Source organism: Oncorhynchus tshawytscha, linkage group LG02, assembly GCF_018296145.1.
Source record: "Oncorhynchus tshawytscha isolate Ot180627B linkage group LG02, Otsh_v2.0, whole genome shotgun sequence".
NCBI classification, from domain to species: Eukaryota; Metazoa; Chordata; class Actinopteri; order Salmoniformes; family Salmonidae; genus Oncorhynchus; species Oncorhynchus tshawytscha.
Window position 1 is genome coordinate 49,796,038 of NC_056430.1, and position 22,155 is coordinate 49,818,192.

The 22,155-nt window shown below is 42.8% G+C and overlaps 1 protein-coding gene across 7 annotated transcripts in view; it reads left to right on the forward strand.

The window, feature by feature from the left end:
• The window catches only part of LOC112267760 (tensin-2), a 90,774-nt gene that overhangs the window by 20,175 nt on the left and 48,444 nt on the right, over positions 1-22,155 (forward strand). For 5 of the 7 annotated variants that reach the window (XM_024445938.2, XM_024445902.2, XM_024445915.2 and 2 more), the window contains exons 2-3: positions 6,834-6,942; positions 7,023-7,060. Coding sequence is in view for 4 of the 7 variants with exons in the window: in XM_024445902.2 (XP_024301670.1) it covers positions 6,834-6,942; positions 7,023-7,060 (147 nt within the window). In the remaining 3 variants the exon portion in view is untranslated. Of the gene's footprint in view, positions 1-6,833; positions 6,943-7,022; positions 7,061-10,675; positions 10,921-22,155 lie in introns of those variants that run through there. The other 2 variants (XM_024445946.2, XM_024445950.2) reach the window with 1 other exon arrangement.

Below are 22,155 nucleotides of genomic sequence, written 5' to 3' on the forward strand. Positions count from 1 at the left end.
TAATCAGTGAACACGTAAATGATTTTTACAATTTTAAATGGCATTTGGCATGTCCAAATGTGTGAATATAAAACCAACTTTACCGCTGTATATTTGATGTCATTAATGATATATGAATAATTGCACAGGTTCTAAAAGGTGACCAAGTTGCGAGATGATTAAGGTAAGGACTTGTGTTGTAATCACCATCAGCCAACTATTATTTATCTTGACAATTTAATTGAAAAACATTGTACTTGGGTGTGGATGTCTGCAAAACACGTCACTAGTAAACACTTCTGTGTTAGATTATTATGGATTATTTATCTGGGTTTCAGTTTCTTATTACCTGCTTGCAAAAGCGAGTGAAGACAACATGACTCTAATTTCTACCGGTTTTCCTCATTATTGTACTCTTAACGGTTAACCTAATGCTCTTTAACAACCACGAACCTCGACTCCATTCAACATTTCTACTATACCATACTATAATAGACTATACTATAGGCTATCATACTTCAATATGAATTGTAGAATACTATACTACCAGTACAGTTGAAGTTGGAAGTTTACATACACTTAGGTTGGAATCATTAAAACTTGTTTTTCAACCACTCCACAAATTTCTTGTTATTAACAAACTTTAGATTTGGCAAGTCGGTTAGGACACCTACTTTGTGCATGACTCAAGTAATTTTTCCAACAATTGTTTACAGACAGATTATTTCACTTATAGCTCACTGTGTCACAATTCCAGTGGGTCAGAAGCTTACATACGCTAAGTTGACTGTGCCTTGAAACAGCTTGGAAAATTCCAGGAAATTATGTCATGGCTTTAGAAGCTTCTGATTAGGCTTATTGACATCCATTTGAGTCAATTGGAGGTGTACCTGTGGATATATTTCAAGGCCTACTTTCAAACTCAGTGCCTCTTTGCTTGACAACATGGGAAAATCAAAAGAAATCAGTCAAGACCTCAGGGAAAAAGTGTACACCTCCAAGTCTTGTTCATCTTTGGGAGCAATTTCCAAACGTCTGAAGGTACCACATTCATCTGTACAAACAATAGTACTCAAGTATAAACACCATGGGACCAGACACGTTCTGTCTCCTGAAAGATAACCTGAAAGACCGCTCAGCAAGGAAGAAGCCTCTGTTCCAAAACCGCCATTAAAAAAGCCAGACTACGGTTTGCACCTGCACATGGGGACAAAGATCGTTCTTTCTGGTCTGATGAAACAAAAATGGAACTGTTTGGCCATAATAACCATCGTTATGTTTGGAAGAAAAAGGGGGAGGCTCGCAAGCCGAAGAACACCATCCCAACCGTGAAGCATGGGGGTGGCAGCATCATGTTGTGGGGGTGCTTTGCTGCAGGAGGGACTGGTGCACTTCACAAAATAGATGGCATCATGAGGTAGGAAAATTATGTGGATATATTGAAGCAACATCTCAAGACATCAGTCAGGAAGTTAAAGCTTGGTCGCAAATGGTTCTTCCAAATGGACAATGACCCCAAGCATACTTCCAAAGTTGTGGCGAAATGGCTTAAGGACAACAAAGTCAAGGTATTGGAGTGGCCATCACAAAGCCCTGACCTCAATCCTATAGAAAATGTGTGTGCAGAACTGAAGAAGTGTGTGCGAGCAAGGAGGCTCAGTTACACCAGCTCTGTCAGGAGGAATGGGCCAAAATTCACCCAGTTTATTGTGGGAAGCATGTGGAAGGCTACTCGAAACGTTTGACCCAAGGTGACCAATTTAAAGGCAATGCTGCCAAATACTAATTGAGTGTATGTAAACTTCTGACCCACTGGGAATGTGATGAAAGAAATAAAAGCTGAAATCAATCATTCTCTCTACTATTATTCTAACATTTCACATTCTTAAAATAAATTGGTGATCCTAACTGACCTAAAACAGGGAATTTTTACTAGGATTAAATATCAGGAATTGTGACAAACTGAGTTTAAATGTATTTGGCTAAGGTGTAGTTAAACTTCTGACTTCAACTGTATATGCTATGCTTGTGCAATATAATGTATATCATCCCACTTAACTTTGTCCAGTTTCACCCAACAGTTGATTTCATATGAGTTTGTGTCACTTGAGCTTCCTGGATGGCTTCCTAGATGTCTTATGTAATAGTAAAATTTTCCTTGGATGGAAAGTATTAGTTACAAAAGAAACAAGTTAAGTCACTGGTCTTTGCCAAGGGTGTAGGCGAGTTCACATTGTGTGTACACCACTCAAATTGTTTCTTCAGTGTTTCTTTTTCCAGATTCATCAGATAATTTCCCTTGCCATTGACCATTCTTTTTAAAAGGATGGACACTGAATTGCTGAACTCAAATTGATTCTAGGAGGCAGCCCTAATCATGAGTTATATAACAGTACACCAGCCGATGGATCTAATAAAAGATGTATGCCTAGTTTCTAATGAGAGACAGGGATGGGTGCGGAGCGAGGGAGTGAAAGACAGAGAGTGAGAAAAAGAGAGTGAAACTTACAGATTCGTCATCTCTCCCGGTAACAAACACAGTCATAATGGCAGATCCATCCATTCTGATGAGTCCAGTGGCAGTTTAGTAAACATGCAAAGTTACCCCAAATATAACAGTCTGGATATATATATATATATATTAGTGCCTTGCGAAAGTATTCGGCCCCCTTGAACTTTGCGACCTTTTGCCACATTTCAGGCTTCAAACATAAAGATCTAAAACTGTATTTTTTTGTGAAGAATCAACAACAAGTGGGACACAATCATGAAGTGGAACGACATTTATTGGATATTTCAAACTTTTTTAACAAATCAAAAACTGAAAAATTGGGCGTGCAAAATTATTCAGCCCCTTTACTTTCAGTGCAGCAAACTCTCCAGAAGTTCACTGAGGATCTCTGAATGATCCAATGTTGACCTAAATGACTAATGATGATAAATACAATCCACCTGTGTGTAATCAAGTCTCCGTATAAATGCACCTGCACTGTGATAGTCTCGGAGGTCCGTTAAAAGCGCAGAGAGCATCATGAAGAACAAGGAACACACCAGGCAGGTCCGAGATACTGTTGTGAAGAAGTTTAAAGCCGGATTTGGATACAAAAAGATTTCCCAAGCTTTAAACATCCCAAGGAGCACTGTGCAAGCGATAATATTGAAATGGAAGGAGTATCAGACCACTGCAAATCTACCAAGACCTGGCCGTCCCTCTAAACTTTCAGCTCATACAAGGAGAAGACTGATCAGAGATGCAGCCAAGAGGCCCATGATCACTCTGGATGAACTGCAGAGATCTACAGCTGAGGTGGGAGACTCTGTCCATAGGACAACAATCAGTCGTATATTGCACAAATCTGGCCTTTATGGAAGAGTGGCAAGAAGAAAGCCATTTCTTAAAGATATCCATAAAAAGTGTCATTTAAAGTTTGCCACAAGCCACCTGGGAGAGACACCAAACATGTGGAAGAAGGTGCTCTGGTCAGATGAAACCAAAATTGAACTTTTTGACAACAATGCAAAATGTTATGTTTGGCGTAAAAGCAACACAGCTCATCACCCCGAACACACCATCCCCACTGTCAAACATGGTGGTGGCAGCATCATGGTTTGGGCCTGCTTTTCTTCAGCAGGGACAGGGAAGATGGTTAATTGATGGGAAGATGGATGGAGCCAAATACAGGACCATTCTGGAAGAAAACCTGATGGAGTCTGCAAAAGACCTGAGACTGGGACGGAGATTTGTCTCCCAACAAGACAATGATCCAAAACATAAAGCAAAATCTACAATGGAATGGTTCAAAAATAAACATATCCAGGTGTTAGAATGGCCAAGTCAAAGTCCAGACCTGAATCCAATCGAGAATCTGTGGAAAGAACTGAAAACTGCTGTTCACAAATGCTCTCCATCCAACCTCACTGAGCTCGAGCTGTTTTGCAAGGAGGAATGGGGAAAAATTTCAGTCTCTCGATGTGCAAAACTGATAGAGACACACCCCAAGCGACTTACAGCTGTAATCGCAGCAAAAGGTGACGCTACAAAGTATTAACTTAAGGGGGCTGAATAATTTTGCACGCCCAATTTTTCAGTTTTTGATTTGTTAAAAAAGTTTGAAATATCCAATAAATGTCGTTCCACTTCATGATTGTGTCCCACTTGTTGTTGATTCTTCACAAAAAAATACAGTTTTATATCTTTATGTTTGAAGCCTGAAATGTGGCAAAAGGTCGCAAAGTTCAAGGGGGCCGAATACTTTTGCAAGGCACTGTATATATATATACACACACACACACATCATTGTATGTGTTTTCACACTGTGCTCTGGCCATCTGAATGTCTGTAGGATGACCACTATGCTATTTTAACATCATTGCGTGTTAAAAACAAGCCAGGGGCAACTTCAGTGGTCTACATGAACTCTATTGATCTTGATAGAACACACACACACACATATATACTTTAAAGCAACCTTTTAAATCACAGCAAAGCTACATATGCTTCCTCTTAGAATGTGGGAGGGAGGGAGGGACGGCCAACGGAGAGGTGTGTCGTGGGATGGATGGAGGGAGAGGGAGGGAAGGGCGGCCAACCAAAGAGGTGTGCCGTGTGATGGAGTGAGTGAATAAATAAAGGTGATAGAGTGAGTGAATAAGTAAAGGTGATGGAGTGAGTGAAATAATAAAGGTGATGGAGTGAGTGAATAAATAAAGGTGTTTGTTACTGGAGTTGGTGTTAGTTGTTGACCCAGACCACACTCTTTCCCCCCCCCCTCCCTTCTGGGGAGGATAGATTAATGACTCAATGAGGTTCACGGGCAATCAGGTGACACCACTTTCGGATGTTCTCAGACATTTGCCATGCCTTTGTCCTCTGAGAGTGCATAAAAAGCATGGATTTTGAGTCAGTAGAAGATGTAGATTTTATAGTTACACCATCACAGGGATTGTGTGCGTACATTTGTGTATGAATGTAGGTTTTGGTTTCTGTTGAAATATGTGTATACGTGTAACTGTGTTGCTTAAAATAAGTGTATCTTGTAGGCAGGTGAGTCTGAATCCTGTGTTTGCTTGTATGCATGCGTAAGCAGCTGTTTTTATGTAGTCCATTCAATGTTCCTGAAGGTTTTGATCTGGCTTATTGGACTAGCCATCAATCTTCCAATGTCAAGGCTGTTTGTGCAAATGTCCACTTGTAAAATGAGCAGCAGCAATGGAATGAAACCCGACATCCATTCCCATTTTAGTTTTCTGACAAATGATGTTCTCTCAATGAACCAAGCCATTCTTGTCTCTACTTCTCTTCTCTCTGCCTCTCCTCTCGGCTTTGCTCGGTGGCTCCCAAACTTCTTTGCGACGTGACTCACAAAGCTTTTCAAGTTATTGCGACCCACAAATGAACAAAGCCATATTTCTAGCCAGTAACTGCTAAGCTTTAGCCACAAACTGTGGGTTTTGATCCGCCATTTAACAGATTAGATTATCATTTGAGCAACATTTTTGGGGTGTTCTAGTTTGTCTCTGGTGCCTGTTGACAGTGCCAACTGTCTAGCATAGGTTTCCACTGAAAGGGTGCCTGTACTGCACTGTGCCAGTCTAGGCAGCTGTGCAAACATCCACCTCTCTCCCTGTATTAAGGGAAATGGTAATGGTGTCTCTAGTCTGAATACCTCCATCCCTTCAACCTGTAACACAAATAGTGAAGACAGACATATAGACACACACACACATATATATTCACCTCAAGCACGGGTGATTTCAGCAGCACACACCACCCTCACACTATATATCATCAACGGGGCTGCCATGGAGACTAACTTCAAATTCCTCAGCGTACACATCTCAGAGAAGCCAACCACATGGACACTGTAGTGAAGACCTCAGGATGCCGAAGAAATTTGGCCTGTCCCCGATGGCCCTCAATGTTCTACAGGAGCACCATCGAGAGCATACTGTCGGGCTGCATCACAGCCTGGTACGGAAACTCAGCCGAGGACCTCAAGGCTCTTCAGAGGGTGATATGTGCAGCCGAACGCACCATTGGGTGCACACTGCCTGCCCTACAGGACACCTACAACACCATGTGTCGCAGGAAGGCCAAGAAGATCATCAGGGACACCAGCCACCCGAGCCAAGACCTGTCCTCCCCGCTTCAATCACTCAGATGTGGGCAGTGCAGGAGCATCATGGCAAAAAATTGAAAGACAGGCCAATAGTTTCTACCCTCAGACCATTGGGCTGCTGAATAGCCACCACTAGTCAGCTACCTGCTCCCCCTCCCCCTATGAACCCCCCACCTTACTATGGACGTTCTTTCTCCTGCTGCTCCCACTATGGACATTCCCCCCCCAACAGACTTTTACTCTGCCCCATCCCAACGACACTCAGCACTTTTTGATGTTTTTTAAATTTTTTATTGAAATGTTTGTTTTTGCCGCTCAATGGTCATGGTGCTGCTCCCCTATGGTCACCCCCCCCCACCCTCTCAACAGTCTTTACTCTGCCTCCACACCAATGGACATGTATTTATTAATCACTCCCATCGTTGTTGTTATGAAAATAGTGCTATTTCTATTTCACTTTGTCCTGCTTGTTGGAGCTCGAAGCCTGTACTTCACCTACAACCCTGTATATGTGACTTAAGCACTTTGGATCACAGTCTCTATCTGTCACATTGTCCGTGACCGGACAGACTCTTCTGGATGTCAGTTTTGAGCACAAATATTCCCAGATGTTCTCAGTATACCAATGACCTTTGTACTATTACATTTGACACATTTGGTATATTTGGGTGCAGAAATGCCAGCAGTCCATCTCATTGTGTGTGTCATGCTATGCTACTCTGTGTTCTGTTACAGCTTGGTAAAGGAGCCGTGTCCCATGCGTTCACAGAGAAGAGCTATAGGAAGAAACGACCATGCGAAGTGTGTAGACAGACCATCAACATCCCTGGGGTTTTCTGTAAGGGTGAGTACCGAGTGTAACACAATTCGTACACACACACACACACAACCAACTCTCACACGGTCTCTTTTGTCTCATTGCAGAGTGCAAGACAGCCGTTCATAAAAAATGTGACGCCAAGGTAGGTCTTGATCCATCTTTAAAATAAAATTGCTTGTCTAGAGTAAATCTTTTTTGTGTGCTCTACAAGGTTCACCATAGAAACCTCTAAAATGTTAACATTTTGAAGGGATTCTAGCCTGGTCCTAGATCTGTTTGCGCTGTCTCGCCATCTACTATGGTTATTATCACCATAGAAATTGGCAAGGACTAGACAAACCCAGGACAAGGCTAGCATGGTCTAGATGTATCTATAAGAGGAATGCTGTTAAAAACTACTGGCTATATTTTTGAAGGATGCCAAGAAATGTTATTACCTCTTGGCATGCTTCGTGAGCAAAGGGCATGTTGTGATACAGTACTGACTTACATGCCAAGTGGCCCAAAATGACATTGGATTATGGGCTGAGGTTGCCAAAGGTTCCTTCCGATTTACAGACTTCGTACACACACAGCACTTAAAACTAAAATATCAGAGTGGGGCAGTGGTGAGTTGTTGACTGACTAGGTGGTCAGACAGTCAATACAAGCGTTCAGGTTCACTTGCAGCAGTCGGGTTAGATAGGACAAGAAAGCATAGGAAGGACAAATTACTGCTGGCTTCCGTTCTTTAATGAGACTACTTTATTGCCTGTCTCTCTTTGGCTTAGTAGTAGCTCACTAGGGGGGCTGGTTGGGATTACCAGGTAGTCCAATGCCAGAAAGGACGGTAAGATTTCTGACCACATGGGATTTGAAAGTTACACTCCGCATGATGACATTATCACACATACCTGGGCGACTTCCTGTTTACAGAAATCATCAACAGGATTGTATTAATTTGGCAAACGGGAGACAATGGACTTAAACAGGGAGTACTACAGGAACTTGTCCAGTAAGAAATGTAGTTTTCCGCCCTGAATAAAATTGTGAATTCAGATCGGCCAAGACTGCCACCATTGGCTTTTTCCCAGTGTGGGCAAGCCTCAAGCTGCGAGGAGGAGCACAAAGTGGGATGAGCATTAGTCTACGCAGGAAGTTGCCCTGCTTTGTATGATGTAATATTGTGGACTCTACCTTTTAACCACTTACTCTAACCATAACACTACCCTGAAATTGCCACCTAGCAACACCACCATGGCTTGGTATGACATTGAGGGACAAGAAGCACACTAAGCTGCAAGGTGACCATGCTAGAGAGAACAGGTGTGTGTTCGTCCCTCATCGTCTTGTCCCGGGTCCCCAGCTTATGCCACATTGTTTTGAAAATGCCCCTCTTCTCTAATTAGTTAAGACAGCCAGCACTCCTGCACAGGAACTAGTACAGCATCAAATCCCATTCTGTTGGCTTGCAACCTTGTATTTGACATGCTACCACATACCACCACATTTCACTCTCTCACACGCGCACAGACCGACACACGCACTCAAACATAATGGTGTGCCGCTGCCCACACACAATTGTGTGCCTCTTCAAGCACGCACACACACACTCAAAATATAATGGCGTGTGACTCCACACCAGCTGTTGTGTCTAACTCACCATGCATTAAAAGAGGATTATATATTTTGGTACTCCTCCTCTGTGGTATTATAGTAACGGTAGCATGACCAAAAACAACAGCGGCTTGTGACACGGAGAGGAGTGGAGCACACATCACGGTGAGTAATGATCAATACGAAAAGGACACTAAGTAGGTAAATATAGAAATAACGGGCGTTCTCGGGATGCCGGTGAGGGAGCGATTGAAGGCCAGCGCAAATAAGTGTGTGGCAGCTGTAGACAGAGGGTGTGAGAGAGAGCGAGAGAGAATGATTTGACAGCTCCAATCTGGGAGTATACATAAATACATGAGGGACATGAGACAAGGCTACAAATGTTGTTTAAAAGCTTCACAGCACGCTATCTCTCTGCTCCTCTCTCTCCTCCCTCACCATTGCTCTCTGTACCTGTCAATAAACACTTTTTTTATAGGCATGACTGAATGTAGTGGTACCCTACCTATGGGAGACACAGTTATTATGATCATGCTAGTTAAATGATTATTTATTTGTATTTTTACTTCCACTGGTCCTGGGGCCATTGGTAAGGTAAATGGCATCATGAACTTTACCAAGTACCAGGGGATTTCAGCCAAAACCTGGTTGCATCTGTCAGGAGGCTGAGGGAATCTTCCAGCAAGACAGTAACCCCAAAATCCACAAAGAAATGTCTCCGGACCCCATTGAAAACCTGTGGTTTGAATTGAAGAGGCACAGATGATGGATATCAAGGATCTGGAAAGATTGTATAAGGAAATGGTGTCCATCCTAATTTGTTGTCCAATCTCATAAAACCTTTTAGGAGTGGCCAATGGTGTGGTTTTAGAGGCCCTCTTCTTGGCCTCGGGGACAACATTTTGCTGTTTAGTTAATTTCCCCAAATTCTACACATTTTGCCATTGGGCTGAGAGAAAAATTAGCTAATTTCCTTCAATTGTTTTTATGCTATCTGACTGACTCAAACATAAAATCATTGGGGGTGATTATTATCAAGGATGATCTTATTTCAAAACATTTTGCCCCACTATCTTTTATACATACTTTATATCTGGTTTAAGTTTGCACCAAGAATGTTTTACCATCCCGAAGATTATTAATGTTGTGGTGGCCACGATTTAGCAGCTAAATGCATATAGCAAAAAAGACTCATCTTTATCAAGGGATCCAATAATTCCAGACCCCACTGTAGATATTAAACAGTGTTGGGCTCAGATTGCTGCCCTGAGTGACCCCCTCGCCACTGTGTGAAAAGAAAAAAACATTTGAACACAACATTTATTTTCAGTGTTGTGTTATGATTTAATAACCTCACAGGTTCTTCCTCCAATTCCACTTTGGATGAGTTTGAGGAAGAGTCCTTTATGCTGGATGGAATTTAATGCCTTTTTGAAGTCAATAAAGCAGGCAAATATTTTACCCTTTTGTGGACTGATAAACATATTTTTTAATGAGGGTGTAGATGTTGTCAGGTGTTTGTTTTGGTAAGAAGCCAATTTGACATGCACTTAAAACACTTTTTTTGTGAGGAAGGTCTGTATTCTCATATTTATTATGCTGCAGAAAACCTTCCCTAGATTACTGGTCTTGCAGATACTGCAATAATTATTAGGGTAGAATTGGTCTACTTTTCAATGTGTGTGTTATGCCTTTATTCTATATTTCTGGAAAGTATCCTACATTCAACACTGGGTTGAAGAGCTTGAGCATGGCTTCCTGCAGCTTTTCTTCATCTTATTGCAGATGGTGTCTGGCCCACAGGCTTCACCGCACTTTGGTTTTCTCTTTCAGCTCTGTTGTTGTGATGGGTATGTCTAATGGGTTTTGTTGGTCTTTTAATTGTTTCATTTTTAAAAAATTGATCAACTAATTTGATCGGAGTCTCGTTACATTTCGGCCATTCTGGATTTTCGTATCGGTTTCAAAGTAGTTTTTCCAGATGTTGCCATTTCGAATGGGGATGTTTTTCTGATGTGAGGCATTAAGCTCTCCCCTAAGTTCTCTCTCTCTCTCTCTCTCTCTCTCTCTCTCTCTCGGGCTCTCTCTCATCAACTCTGCCTCTTCATCTCTCCCTCCCTCTATCAGTGTCTCGTCCCAGGGCAGTGAAGAGAGCGTCAGAAACCAGAGCCCTTTGACTCTGGACTGGTGCCCAGGGTGTGTCTGTGTGTGTGGGTGTACTGTCACAGCTGGACTGTGTGTGTGTTAAAGAGGGAGGTAGAAAAGTACTGTATCGCGTGTGTTGCAGTCAGAGAGAGAGGGATAGAGAGAAAGCGGGACTGTATCACCATCTCTCTACAGAGAGGCTTGTCGGTGACAGAGGTTGAAGAGAAAGAGCGAGGGGGAACTGAAGCGCCTTGCTGAAAGGTAAAACTAAAACTATTTCAGTGGTATAGAGTAGTCTGGAGTTTATAGTGGGCACTGAAGGGAAAGATTATACTCTGAGTCTTCCCCTCTCTGTGTTTGTTGTTGTTAGAGCAATATATTGAACCCTTAGCTATTCGATATGAAGGCTGGCAGACATGACTAGAAGAGTATGGAGTATTGAGTATATAGATTGAGCATTGCTGTACATCACACAGCAAAACTGGGAACGGGAGAAAGCGCTAGGGAAGCGCACCTCAGGTGTGTGTGTGTGTGTGTGTGTGTGTGTGTGTGTGGAAGGTTCTGTTTGAGAGGACACAGAAGAACAGAATGGCTGGGAAACAGTCAGCTGCCCTAACATCTGTGAACCAACTGCTTCTGGTCATGCGAGCTACAGATTATCATGATGCACACACTTTGTCAGCTGTTCAAATAATGCACTGCTCTGTTGACAAATGAATTGAGGTAGAGATTAACGTGATATGTTACTCTATTATGTGATAATGGATGGAAGGATTTGTTGGGGGGGGGGGTTTATAGAATAGTCAAAAACATCACCTAGTTTTGGAGTTGGTTCCATTTTTCATACTTAAGTACTTTGTGCACTATGAATGTGGATTGCACCATGCAATGACCTGCTTTCTACATGTATTATACAACATATTTTGATGTATTATTTAAGAAAAATACCAGGGCGACAATATAAGTAGTAGCAGAGTGTCTTGGTTGGGGTGAAATTCGCTCATGTGGAATACTGTACCTTGGGCAGCATGTCAAAGACACGGACGTGAGTGGATGTTATCGCGACCACTACAAGCGACACATCCTGTCCCTTGATTGCAAGCTCGAAGTGTATTTAAGGTTATATCGATTACGAGACAGAAATAGTTCTGTCAATACAGATACAGCTCTCTAGTGCTCGAGCTCAATAGCAGAGGAGGTGAAGTGGATTGGTTTCATTTGAAAGGACAAATGTCACGGTGTTGAGCTTATTTGTAACAGTGCAAAGTCGTCACCATCACAGAATTGTCACTGTCGTCTCTGCCACCGTTCCAGCTGCAGCCGCTGCGTGTACGCCTTAGTGTGTACACTGTGGTGGATGCTGCATATACCATAGTGGGTTAATGGCTTAAGCTCTCTACTCGCTGAGTACGGAAGCAATAAAGGCAGAATGCGTGCATGCGCCGCGCGCACACACAAGTATGTGTGTTACATATTTACCTAGTGTTTTTTATTTTTTTATTTCCTGTGTAGCTGAGCTGGAAGATACAGACAACAATAGCTATCTAATGTTACAGGGATGGTAGGGTTTTTATTTTCTGTGCTGTGGCCATGTCAGTGCCTCTGGTAGCACTGAGGCTTATGGGGTTTTGTAGGGTTTCATTCATTTCCATGAATCCTGCATAGTAGCTTTTTTGCCTGTGAAGTTGACTACGCGAGTTGTGGGAATATCCAGAAGCATAAAAGGGTTAAAGAGTGACACGTTTGTGTGCAACGGACATGACATAGCACGGTCTGCACACTTTGTCATAGCCGTTACGAGAAAGGCAAGTGGAGATCGGAGTTGACGGATGAACAAACAAACAAACGACCCGATGAGCGCTCAGAGCGGGGATCTAAAATGAGGAGGTCTATCAAAATAGCTTGCGAAATCTGTCTGCTCTCGATGGTTGGACGGACATTATCAGCTGTTGATCCCCCCCCAGTGCTCACTCCCTGTCTCGCTCTTTCTCTATCCCCCTCTCATTTTCTCTCTCATTATTTCTCTCTGGCTAGACCCCGAGGTCTCCCCTCTACTTTTACCTAATCTTGCTCTCTTGCCTTCTCCCCCAAGCTTTCTCTCCCTCCCAGCTCTGTTTGCCCAGTTCCTTCTCCAATCTCTCTCCTCCCCCATGCCTCTTAATACCCCCCGACCTCTTGTGCATTATCTTAATCTCTGTCTTTTGTCATCTCATTATAGTAGTGTTTATTTGGGGCAAGGGTTGTGGGGGTAGGGGTACATGCCGGGCTGTGGTTAGTCTCAATTTTACTGTAGCCCCTGTACATAAGATCCTACTGGACAGGCGGACAGACAGACAGACAGACAGACAGACAGGCAGAAATTAATACTTACTTAGCCACAGCAACACAGCTCCTAAATCTAGCCTGTGTTCTTGATGAAATGTTGGCGTTGTCTAAAACCAAAGTCTCTTTAACTCGTTAAGACATTGGTTAGAGAAGTGAAGATGCTTGAGAGGGTTACCAAGTGTCATTTTTCTGAACTGCTGTCATAAAGAATATTCTCAGGGTTTTGGCTGGTTACTCACTTCTTCCTCCTCTCTCTTCCCTCTCTCTTTTTACCTTGGCAACTGGGAGTTGTCAGTTCTGTCTTGGATGACAGTCAGAGTGTAACCTCTGACTCAAACAGTCAGAATTAGTTTTCTCCCACTGAATTCCCAGCCACTTTCTTGATTTTGCCCTTCGCCCCCCTGCTACTGAGAGACCTGATCCAAAAAAAGCACCACATAAAGTCACAGTTAATGACCATTATGAAAAACCCAATAGTCCATTTACCAAAAAAAAAGGGTCACTCAAATGTGACAGTGGAAATTCCTCCCTGACAGCCAAGGCATCTGGATCTGGGGGTAACAGTTCCTCTAGAGCTCAGGAAGGCAGTAGCAATTAGCCATCCCCTACATCTAGTTAGTTTGAAGCTTGGTGTCAATTCGAGCAACATGGCATTATCCTGAAAATGTCAGCGGTCTTACAGTGCATTCGGAAAGTATTCAGACCCCTTCACTTTTTCACGTTACAGCCTTACATACGGACCACACTGCTCGCGTTGCAAAATAAATGTACACATACATGTTATTCAATCATTGCACCCACACTGCTCACGCACGTCAACGAGCGTTTGCGTAGCCAGGCCCTAAAATAGAACTTGGTTCTCTTTGTGACGCTCGACACGATGTAAGTCCTGCCTCTCCCATCTCCTCATTGGTTTTTAGGAGCATATACCCATGTGGGTGATTGAAATGATGACACCTCAACTGTGGGGCTCTATAGGCTAGGATATTGAGATTAGTGAGCAGCACTTTGCTCTCATACAATCACACACACACGTGCACGGGTTTGCTTCACGCTGTTCACAGCGTGGTAGCCAGTGCACCAGGGCCTGGCGCTTCACCACTCTTAGTTGTTGTGGAAATTTACCCACTATGTCTAGTTTGCCTATAACACAGAACATATGTTTTGTGATAACTGCACTGTGATTGAAATTTTGTGGGGGATTCAAATTTTTAATTAATTGCTAAGAATCTAAAAAAAATATATATATATTTTAACGTTCACACCCCTAATCTCTACCATCACTTTTATAATGGCATCTTGGTGCATGGTTAGTTGATGTCTCTCAGTAGAACACATAGAAATGTAAATGATGAAATATATGTTTTTTAATCTCTCATTCTATTATATTTCCATTTATCTCATAGTGTTTCATTTCTCTCTTATACAGTGGGGCAAAAAAGTATTTAGTCAGTCACCAATTGTGCAAGTTCTCCCACTTAAAAAGATGAGAGGCCTGTAATTTTCATCATAGGTACACTTCAACTATGACAGACAAAATGACCCAAAAAAATCCAGAAAATCACATTGTCGGATTTTTAATGAATTTATTTGCAAATTATGGTGGAAAATAAACTTTTGTTATTGACCAAATACTTATCTCAATACTTTGTTATATACCCTTTGTTGGCAATGACAGTGGTCAAGAGGTCAGAGGTCAAAACCAAGTCTTCACAAGGTGAACACACTGTTGCTGGTATTTTGGCCCATTCCTTCATGCAGATCTCCTCTAGAGCAGTGATGTTTTGGGGCTGTTGCTGGGCAACACAGACTTTCAACTCCCTCCAAAGATTTTCTATGGGGTTGAGATCTGGAGACTAGCTAGGCCATTCCAGGACCTTGAAATGCTTCTTACGAAGCCACTCCTTCATTGCCCGGGCGGTGTGTTTGGGATCATTGTCATGCTGAAAGACCCAGCCACGTTTCATCTTCAATGCCCTTGCTGATGGTAGGCTTTGTTACTTTGGTCCCAGCTCTCTGCAGGTCATTTACTAGGTCCCCCCGTGTGGTTCTGGGATTTTTGCTCACCGTTCTTGTGATCACTTTGACCCCACGGGGTGAGATCTTGTGTGGAGCCCCAGATCGAGGGAGATTATCAGTGGCCTTGTATGTCTTCCATTTCCTAATAATTGCTCCCACAGTTGATTTCTTCAAACCAAGCTGCTTACCTATTGCAGATTCAGTCTTCCCAGCCTGGTGCAGGTCTACTACAATTTTGTTTCTGGTGTCCTTTGACAGCTCTTTGGTCTTGGCCATAGTGGAGTTTGGAGTGTGACTGTTTGAGGTTGTGGACAGGTGTCTTTTATGCTGATAACAAGTTCAAACAGGTGCCATTAATACAGGTAACAAGTGGAGGACAGAGGAGCCTCTTAGAGAAGTTGTTACAGGTCTGTGAGAGCCAGAAATCTTGCTTGTTTGTAGGTGACCAAATACCTATTTTCCACCATAATTTGCAAATAAATTCATTTTTTTCTTATTTTGTCTGTCATAGTTGAAGTTGTACCTATGATGAAAATTATAGGCCTCATCTTTTTAAGTGGGAGTACTTGCACAATTGGTGGCTGACTAAATACTTTTTTACCCCATTGTATCATGTTCGACCCCCACACACCCTCTCTTCCCTTTTTTTCTCTCGTCTTTGACTTTCTCACTTTCCCGACCTCTCTCTATCGCTCTCATCTTCCGTTCATCTCTGTTTCTCTCTTTTCATCCTGGAGAAGTGGAGTGGGTGAAGTGCTGTGGCTAGGGCTGTTAGTGTCTAATGATGGTGTTTGAAAGGGCTGCAGCGGCTCCCTCAGCCCAGCAGTAAACAATCAAAATATTCGCCAACGTACAATCAACCGATAATAAAATAGACGGACTATTATCACAAACAAAAACTAAAGCAGGAAGCACCAGTGACTCGGTCAGTAAGAAAGTGGTCAAATCAAATCAAATTTTATTTGTCACATACACATGGTTAGCAGATGTTAATGCGAGTGTAGCGAAATGCTTGTGCTTCTAGTTCCGACAATGCAGTAATAACCAACAAGTAATCTAACTAACAATTCCAAAACTACTGTCTTATACACAGTGTAAGGGGATAAAGAATATGTACATAAGGATATATGAATGAGTGATGGTACAGAGCAGCATAGGCAAGATACAGTAGATGGTATCGAGTACAGTATATACATATGAGATGAGTATGTAAACAAAGTGGCATAGTTAAAGTGGCTAGTGATACATGTATTACATAAGGATGCAGTCGTACAGTATATACGTATGAATAATGTAGGGTAAGTAACATTATATAAGGTAGCATTGTTTAAAGTGGCTAGTGATATATTTACATCATTTCCCATCAATTCCCATTATTAAAGTGGCTGGAGTTGAGTCAGTGTCAGTGTGTTGGCAGCAGCCACTCAATGTTAGTGGTGGCTGTTTAACAGTCTGATGGCCTTGAGATAGAAGCTGTTTTTCAGTCTCTCGGTCCCAGCTTTGATGCACCTGTACTGACCTCGCCTTCTGGATGATAGCGGGGTGAACAGGCAGTGGCTCGGGTGGTTGATGTCCTTGATGGCCTTCCTGTAACATCGGGTGGTGTAGGTGTCCTGGAGGGCAGGTAGTTTGCCCCCGGTGATGCGTTGTGCAGACCTCACTACCCTCTGGAGAGCCTTACAGTTGAGGGCGGAGCAGTTGCCGTACCAGGCGTTGATACAGCCCGCCAGGATGCTCTCGATTGTGCATCTGTAGAAGTTTGTGAGTGCTTTTGGTGACAAGCCAAATTTCTTCAGCCTCCTGAGGTTGAAGAGGCGCTGCTGCGCCTTCTTCACGATGCTGTCTGTGTGAGTGGACCAATTCAGTCTGTCTGTGATGTGTATGCCGAGGAACTTAACTTGCTACCCTCTCCACTACTGTTCCATCGATGTGGATAGGGGGGTGTTCCCTCTGCTGTTTCCTGAAGTCCACAATCATCTCCTTAGTTTTGTTGACGTTGAGTGTGAGGTTATTTTCCTGACACCACACTCCGAGGGCCCTCACCTCCTCCCTGTAGGCCGTCTCGTCGTTGTTGGTAATCAAGCCTACCACTGTTGTGTCGTCCGCAAACTTGATGATTGAGTTGGAGGCGTGCGTGGCCACGCAGTCGTGGGTGAACAGGGAGTACAGGAGAGGGCTCAGAACGCACCCTTGTGGGGCCCCAGTGTTGAGGATCAGCGGGGAGGAGATGTTGTTGCCTACCCTCACCACCTGGGGGCGGCCCAGTACCCAGTTGCACAGGGGGTCGAGAAGTCCAGCTTGATGAGGGTACTACGGTGTTGAATGCCGAGCTGTGGTCGATGAACAGCATTCTCACATAGGTGTTCCTCTTGTCCAGATGGGTTAGGGCAGTGTGCAGTGTGGTAGAGATTGCATCGTCTAAGCTACAGACCTCAAGCAGATGCTAAGCTACAGACCTGTTTTGCTAGCACAGACTGGAATATGTTCCGGGATTCTTCTGATGACATTGAGGAGTACACCACATCAGTCACTGGCTTCATCAATAAGTGCATCGATGACGTCGTCCCCACAGTGACCGTATGTACAGTTGAAGTCGGAGGTTTACATACACCTTAGCCTAATACATTTAAACTCAGTTTTTCACAATTTCTGACATTTAATCCTATTAACAATTCCCTGTCTTAGGTCAGTTAGGATCACCACTTTATTTTAAGAATGTAAGAATAATAGTAGATACAATTATTTATTTCAGCTTTTAATTCTTTCATCACATTCCCAGTGGGTCAGAAGTTTACATACACTTAATTAGTATTTGGTAGCATCGCCTTTAAATTGTTTAATTTGGGTCAAACATTTTGGGTAGCCCTCCACAATCTTCCCACAATAAGTTGGGTGAATTTTGGCCCGTTCCTCCTGACAGAACTGGTGTAACGGAGTCTGGTTGGGTAGCCTCCTTGCTCGCACTCGCTTTTTCAGTTCTGCCCACAAGTTTTCTATAGGATTGAGGTCAGGGCTTTGTGATGGCCACCTCAATACCTTGACTTTGTTGTCCTTAAGCCATTTTGCCACAACTTTGGAAGTATGCTTGGGGTCATTGTCCATTTGGAAGACCTTTTTTTACCTGTCATGCACAAAGTACAGTGAGCTCTAAAATTACTGGCACTCCACAAACAATACTTAAAAATATATAAACAATATAATTATGGAGAAACTCAAAATACCAACATGTGAAAAATACCTTACTTTATTAATGTTTAAATGGAACCCAACAAAAATAATTTATTGATTTAATTAAAAATCAATGTCCTCCATATCAAGGTTTCACAATTAATGGCATCCTTAAATATTATTGTAAATAACATTTACCAAAATTAAACTAGGAATTAAATTCCACTTAAGTTTATCTAAATGTTAAGGAACTATATTGAGCCATTACATCATTTCCTTTTCCACTAGGGTATAAAAATGAAGTAACACAAATGCACTATCCCTTTGTCATCCAACACCATGAAGAAAAGAAAATAACTGGCAATTCAGAAGGGACAGATGGTCGTAACCCTTCATAAATCTGGTAATGGCTACAAGAAGATCCACAAACGATTGCACTGTCAGGGCAAATATAAATAAATTCAAAAGATCTGGAACAGTTGAAAACCTCACGGGTAGAGGACGCAAATGCATTTTGCCCCCCAGGATAGGGAGGAGGATGGTGAGTAGGAACAAAATCCACAAGAATCACTGTGAAAGAATTCCAGGCCTTTGTGGCATCTTGGGGTCACCAGGTTTAAAAAAGCACCATCAGACGCCACCTCCACAACCACAGGCTCTTTGGAAGGGTTGCGAAAAGAAAGCCCTTGATGACCCCAAGACACAGACGCAAGCGCTTGGAGTTTGCCAAACGTAATTTAAATTATGATTGGAAGAAGGTGCTCTGGTCAGAGGAGACCAAACTTGAACGATACAGCATCGGCATGTTTGACATCGAAACAGATGCATACAAGGACAGGCACCTCATACTCACGGTGAAATATGGTGGTGGGTCAGTGATGTATTGGGGCTGATTTAATTCCAGAGGTCCAGAGGCACTAGTTAAGATTGATGGCGTAAAGAATTCCACCAAGTACCAGGCAATTTTGGCTGACAATCTGGTTGCCTCTGCCAGAAGGCTGGGACTTGGCCATATGTGGACTTTCCAACAAGACAATGACCAAAAACATACCTCAAGATCCACACAGAAATGGTTCTGTGACAACAAAACCAATCTTCTGCCATGGCCATCTCAGTCGCCGGACCTAAATCCAATCAAAAACCTCTGGGCTGAGTTGAAGAGGGAAGTTGATAAGCGCAATCCCAAGAATGTGAAGGATCTTGAAAGGATCTGCATAGAGGAATGGTCCAAAATCCCACCAAATGTGTTCCTTAACCTTGTCAAACATTACAGGAAAAGACTACATGCTGTTATCCTTGCCAGAGGTGGTGGCACCAAGTACTAAGTGAGGAGTGCCTATAATTATGAAACTTGATTTTGGTGAAATGTATTTTGTATTAAATAATTGTGTTATTTTGGCAGGTTCCATTGAAACATTAATAAAGTACAGTATTTCTCACATGTTGGTATTTTGAATTTATCTCTATAATTATATTGTTGATAATTTTTTTCAAGTATTTGTGTATTGGCAGTAATTTTGGAGCCCACTGTACATGTCCTAACCGACTTTCCAAAACTAACGTATGTTAACAAGAGATTTGTGGAGTGGTTGAAAAAGTAGTTTTAATGACTCCAACCTAAGTGTATGTAAACTTCTGACTTCAACTGTACAAACCCCAACCAGAAGCCATGGATTACAGGCAACATCCAAACTGAGCTAAAGGGTAGAGCTTCTGCTTTCAAGGAGTGGGACTCTAACCCGGAAGCTTATATGAAATCCTGCTATGCCCTCCGACGAACCATCAAACAGGCAAAGCGTCAATACTGAACTAAGATTGAATCGTACTACACCGGCTCCGACGCTCGTCGGATGTGGCAGGGCTTGCAAACTACTATATGACTACATGACTACAAAGGGAAGCACAGCAGAGAGCTGCCCAGTGTCACAAGCCTACCAGACGAGCTAAATTACTTCTATGCTCGCTTCGAGACAAGTAACACTGAAGCGTGCATGAGAGCATCAGCTGTTCCAGACGACTGTGTGATCACGCTCTCCGGTGCCGATGCGAGTAAGACCTTTATACAGGTCAAAATTAACAAGGCCTCAGGGCCAGACAGATTACCAAGACATGTACTCCTCGCATGCGCTGACCAACTGGCAAGTATCTTCACTCACATTTTCAACCTGTCCGAGTCTGTAACACCAACATGTTCCAAGCAGACCACTATAGTCCCTGTGCCCAAGAACAATAAGGTAGCACTCACATCTGTAGCCATGAAGTGCTTTGAAAGGCTGGTCATGGCTCACATCAACATCACTACCCTAGACCCACTCTAATACCGCCCCAACAGATCCACAGATGATGCAATCTCTAATGCACTCCACACTGTCCTTTCACACCTGGACAAAAGGAACACCTATGTGAGAATGCCATTCATTGACTAAAGCTCAGCATTCAACACCATAGTGCCCTCAAAACTCATCACTAAGCTAAGGACCCTGGGACTAAACACCTCCCTCTGCAACTGGATGCTGGAATTCCTGACGGGAAGCCCCCAGGTGGTAAGGGTAGGTAACAACACATGCGCCACGCTGATCCTCAACACGGGGCCCCTCAGGGGTGCGTGCTCAGTCCCCTCCTGTACTCCCTGTTCACTCATGACTACATGGCCAGGCACGACTCCAACACCGTCATTAAGTTTGCCGATGACACAACAGTGGTAGGCCTGATCACCCTCAATGACAGGACAGCCTATAGGGAGGAAGTCAGATCAAGACAAAGGAGATGATTGTGGACTACAGGAAAAGGAGGACCGAGCACGTCCCGATTCTCATCGACGAGGTTGTGGAGGAACAGGTTGAGAGCTTTAAGTTCCTAGGTGTCCACATCATGCGGTACCGGAGTGCCAAGTCTAGGTCCAAGAGGGTTCTAAACAGCTTCTACCCCCAAGCCATAGACTCCTGAACTTCTTATCCAATGGCTACCCAGACTATTTGCATTGCCCCCCCCGTATTTTACGCTGTTGCTATGCTCTGTTTATTATCTATGCAAAGTCACTTTAATAACTCTACCTACATGTACATATTACCTCAGTTACCTCGTCTAACCAGTGCCCCTGCACATTGACTCTGGACCGGTACTCCCTGTATATAGCTTCACTATTTTTATTTTACAGCTGCTCTTTAATTATTTGTTTTATTTCTTCTTTTTTTAGGTATTTTTTCTTAACTGCATTGTTGGTTAAGGGCTTGTATGTAAGCATTTCACTAAGGTCTACACCTGTTTTATTCGGTAGCATGTGACAAATAACATTTTTAATTTATTTTAAGTTTTGGGTATGCTTATAATTATTAAGGACTGGGGAGTTTTTCAGTGTAAAAAAGAAACAGAATGGATCTAAGCACAGGCAAAATCCTAGAGGAAAACGTGGTTGTCTGCTTTCCACCAGACACTGGGAGATGAATTCAGCTTTCAACAGGAAAGGAATAAAACACATGTCCAAATCAACCTTGGAGTTGCTTACCAAGAAGACAGTGAATGTACCTGAGTGGCCGAGTTAGTTTGACTAAAATCTACTTGAAAGTCTGGCAAGACCTGAAAGTGGTTGTCAAACAATGATCCAACAACCAATTTGACAACCAACCCGGGTGTGAAAAGCTCTTAGACTTATCCAGAAAGACTCACAGCTGTAATTGCTGCCAAAGGTACTTCTACAAAGTATTAACTCAGGCATGTGAATACTTACGTAAATACATTTTTATTTTCAATAAATGTGCAAAACATTAAAACATGTTTTCACTTTGCCCTTATGGGGTATTGTGTGTAGATGGGTGAGAAAAATCATCAATTTTGAATTCAGACTGTTACACAACAAAATGTGAAAACGTCAAGGAGTAAGAATACTTTCTGAAGGCAGTGTATAATGGATCAAATATGTTTTCCCCTCATCAGTCTACAGACAATACCCCATAATGACAAAGCCAAAAATGGTTAAGAAAAAGA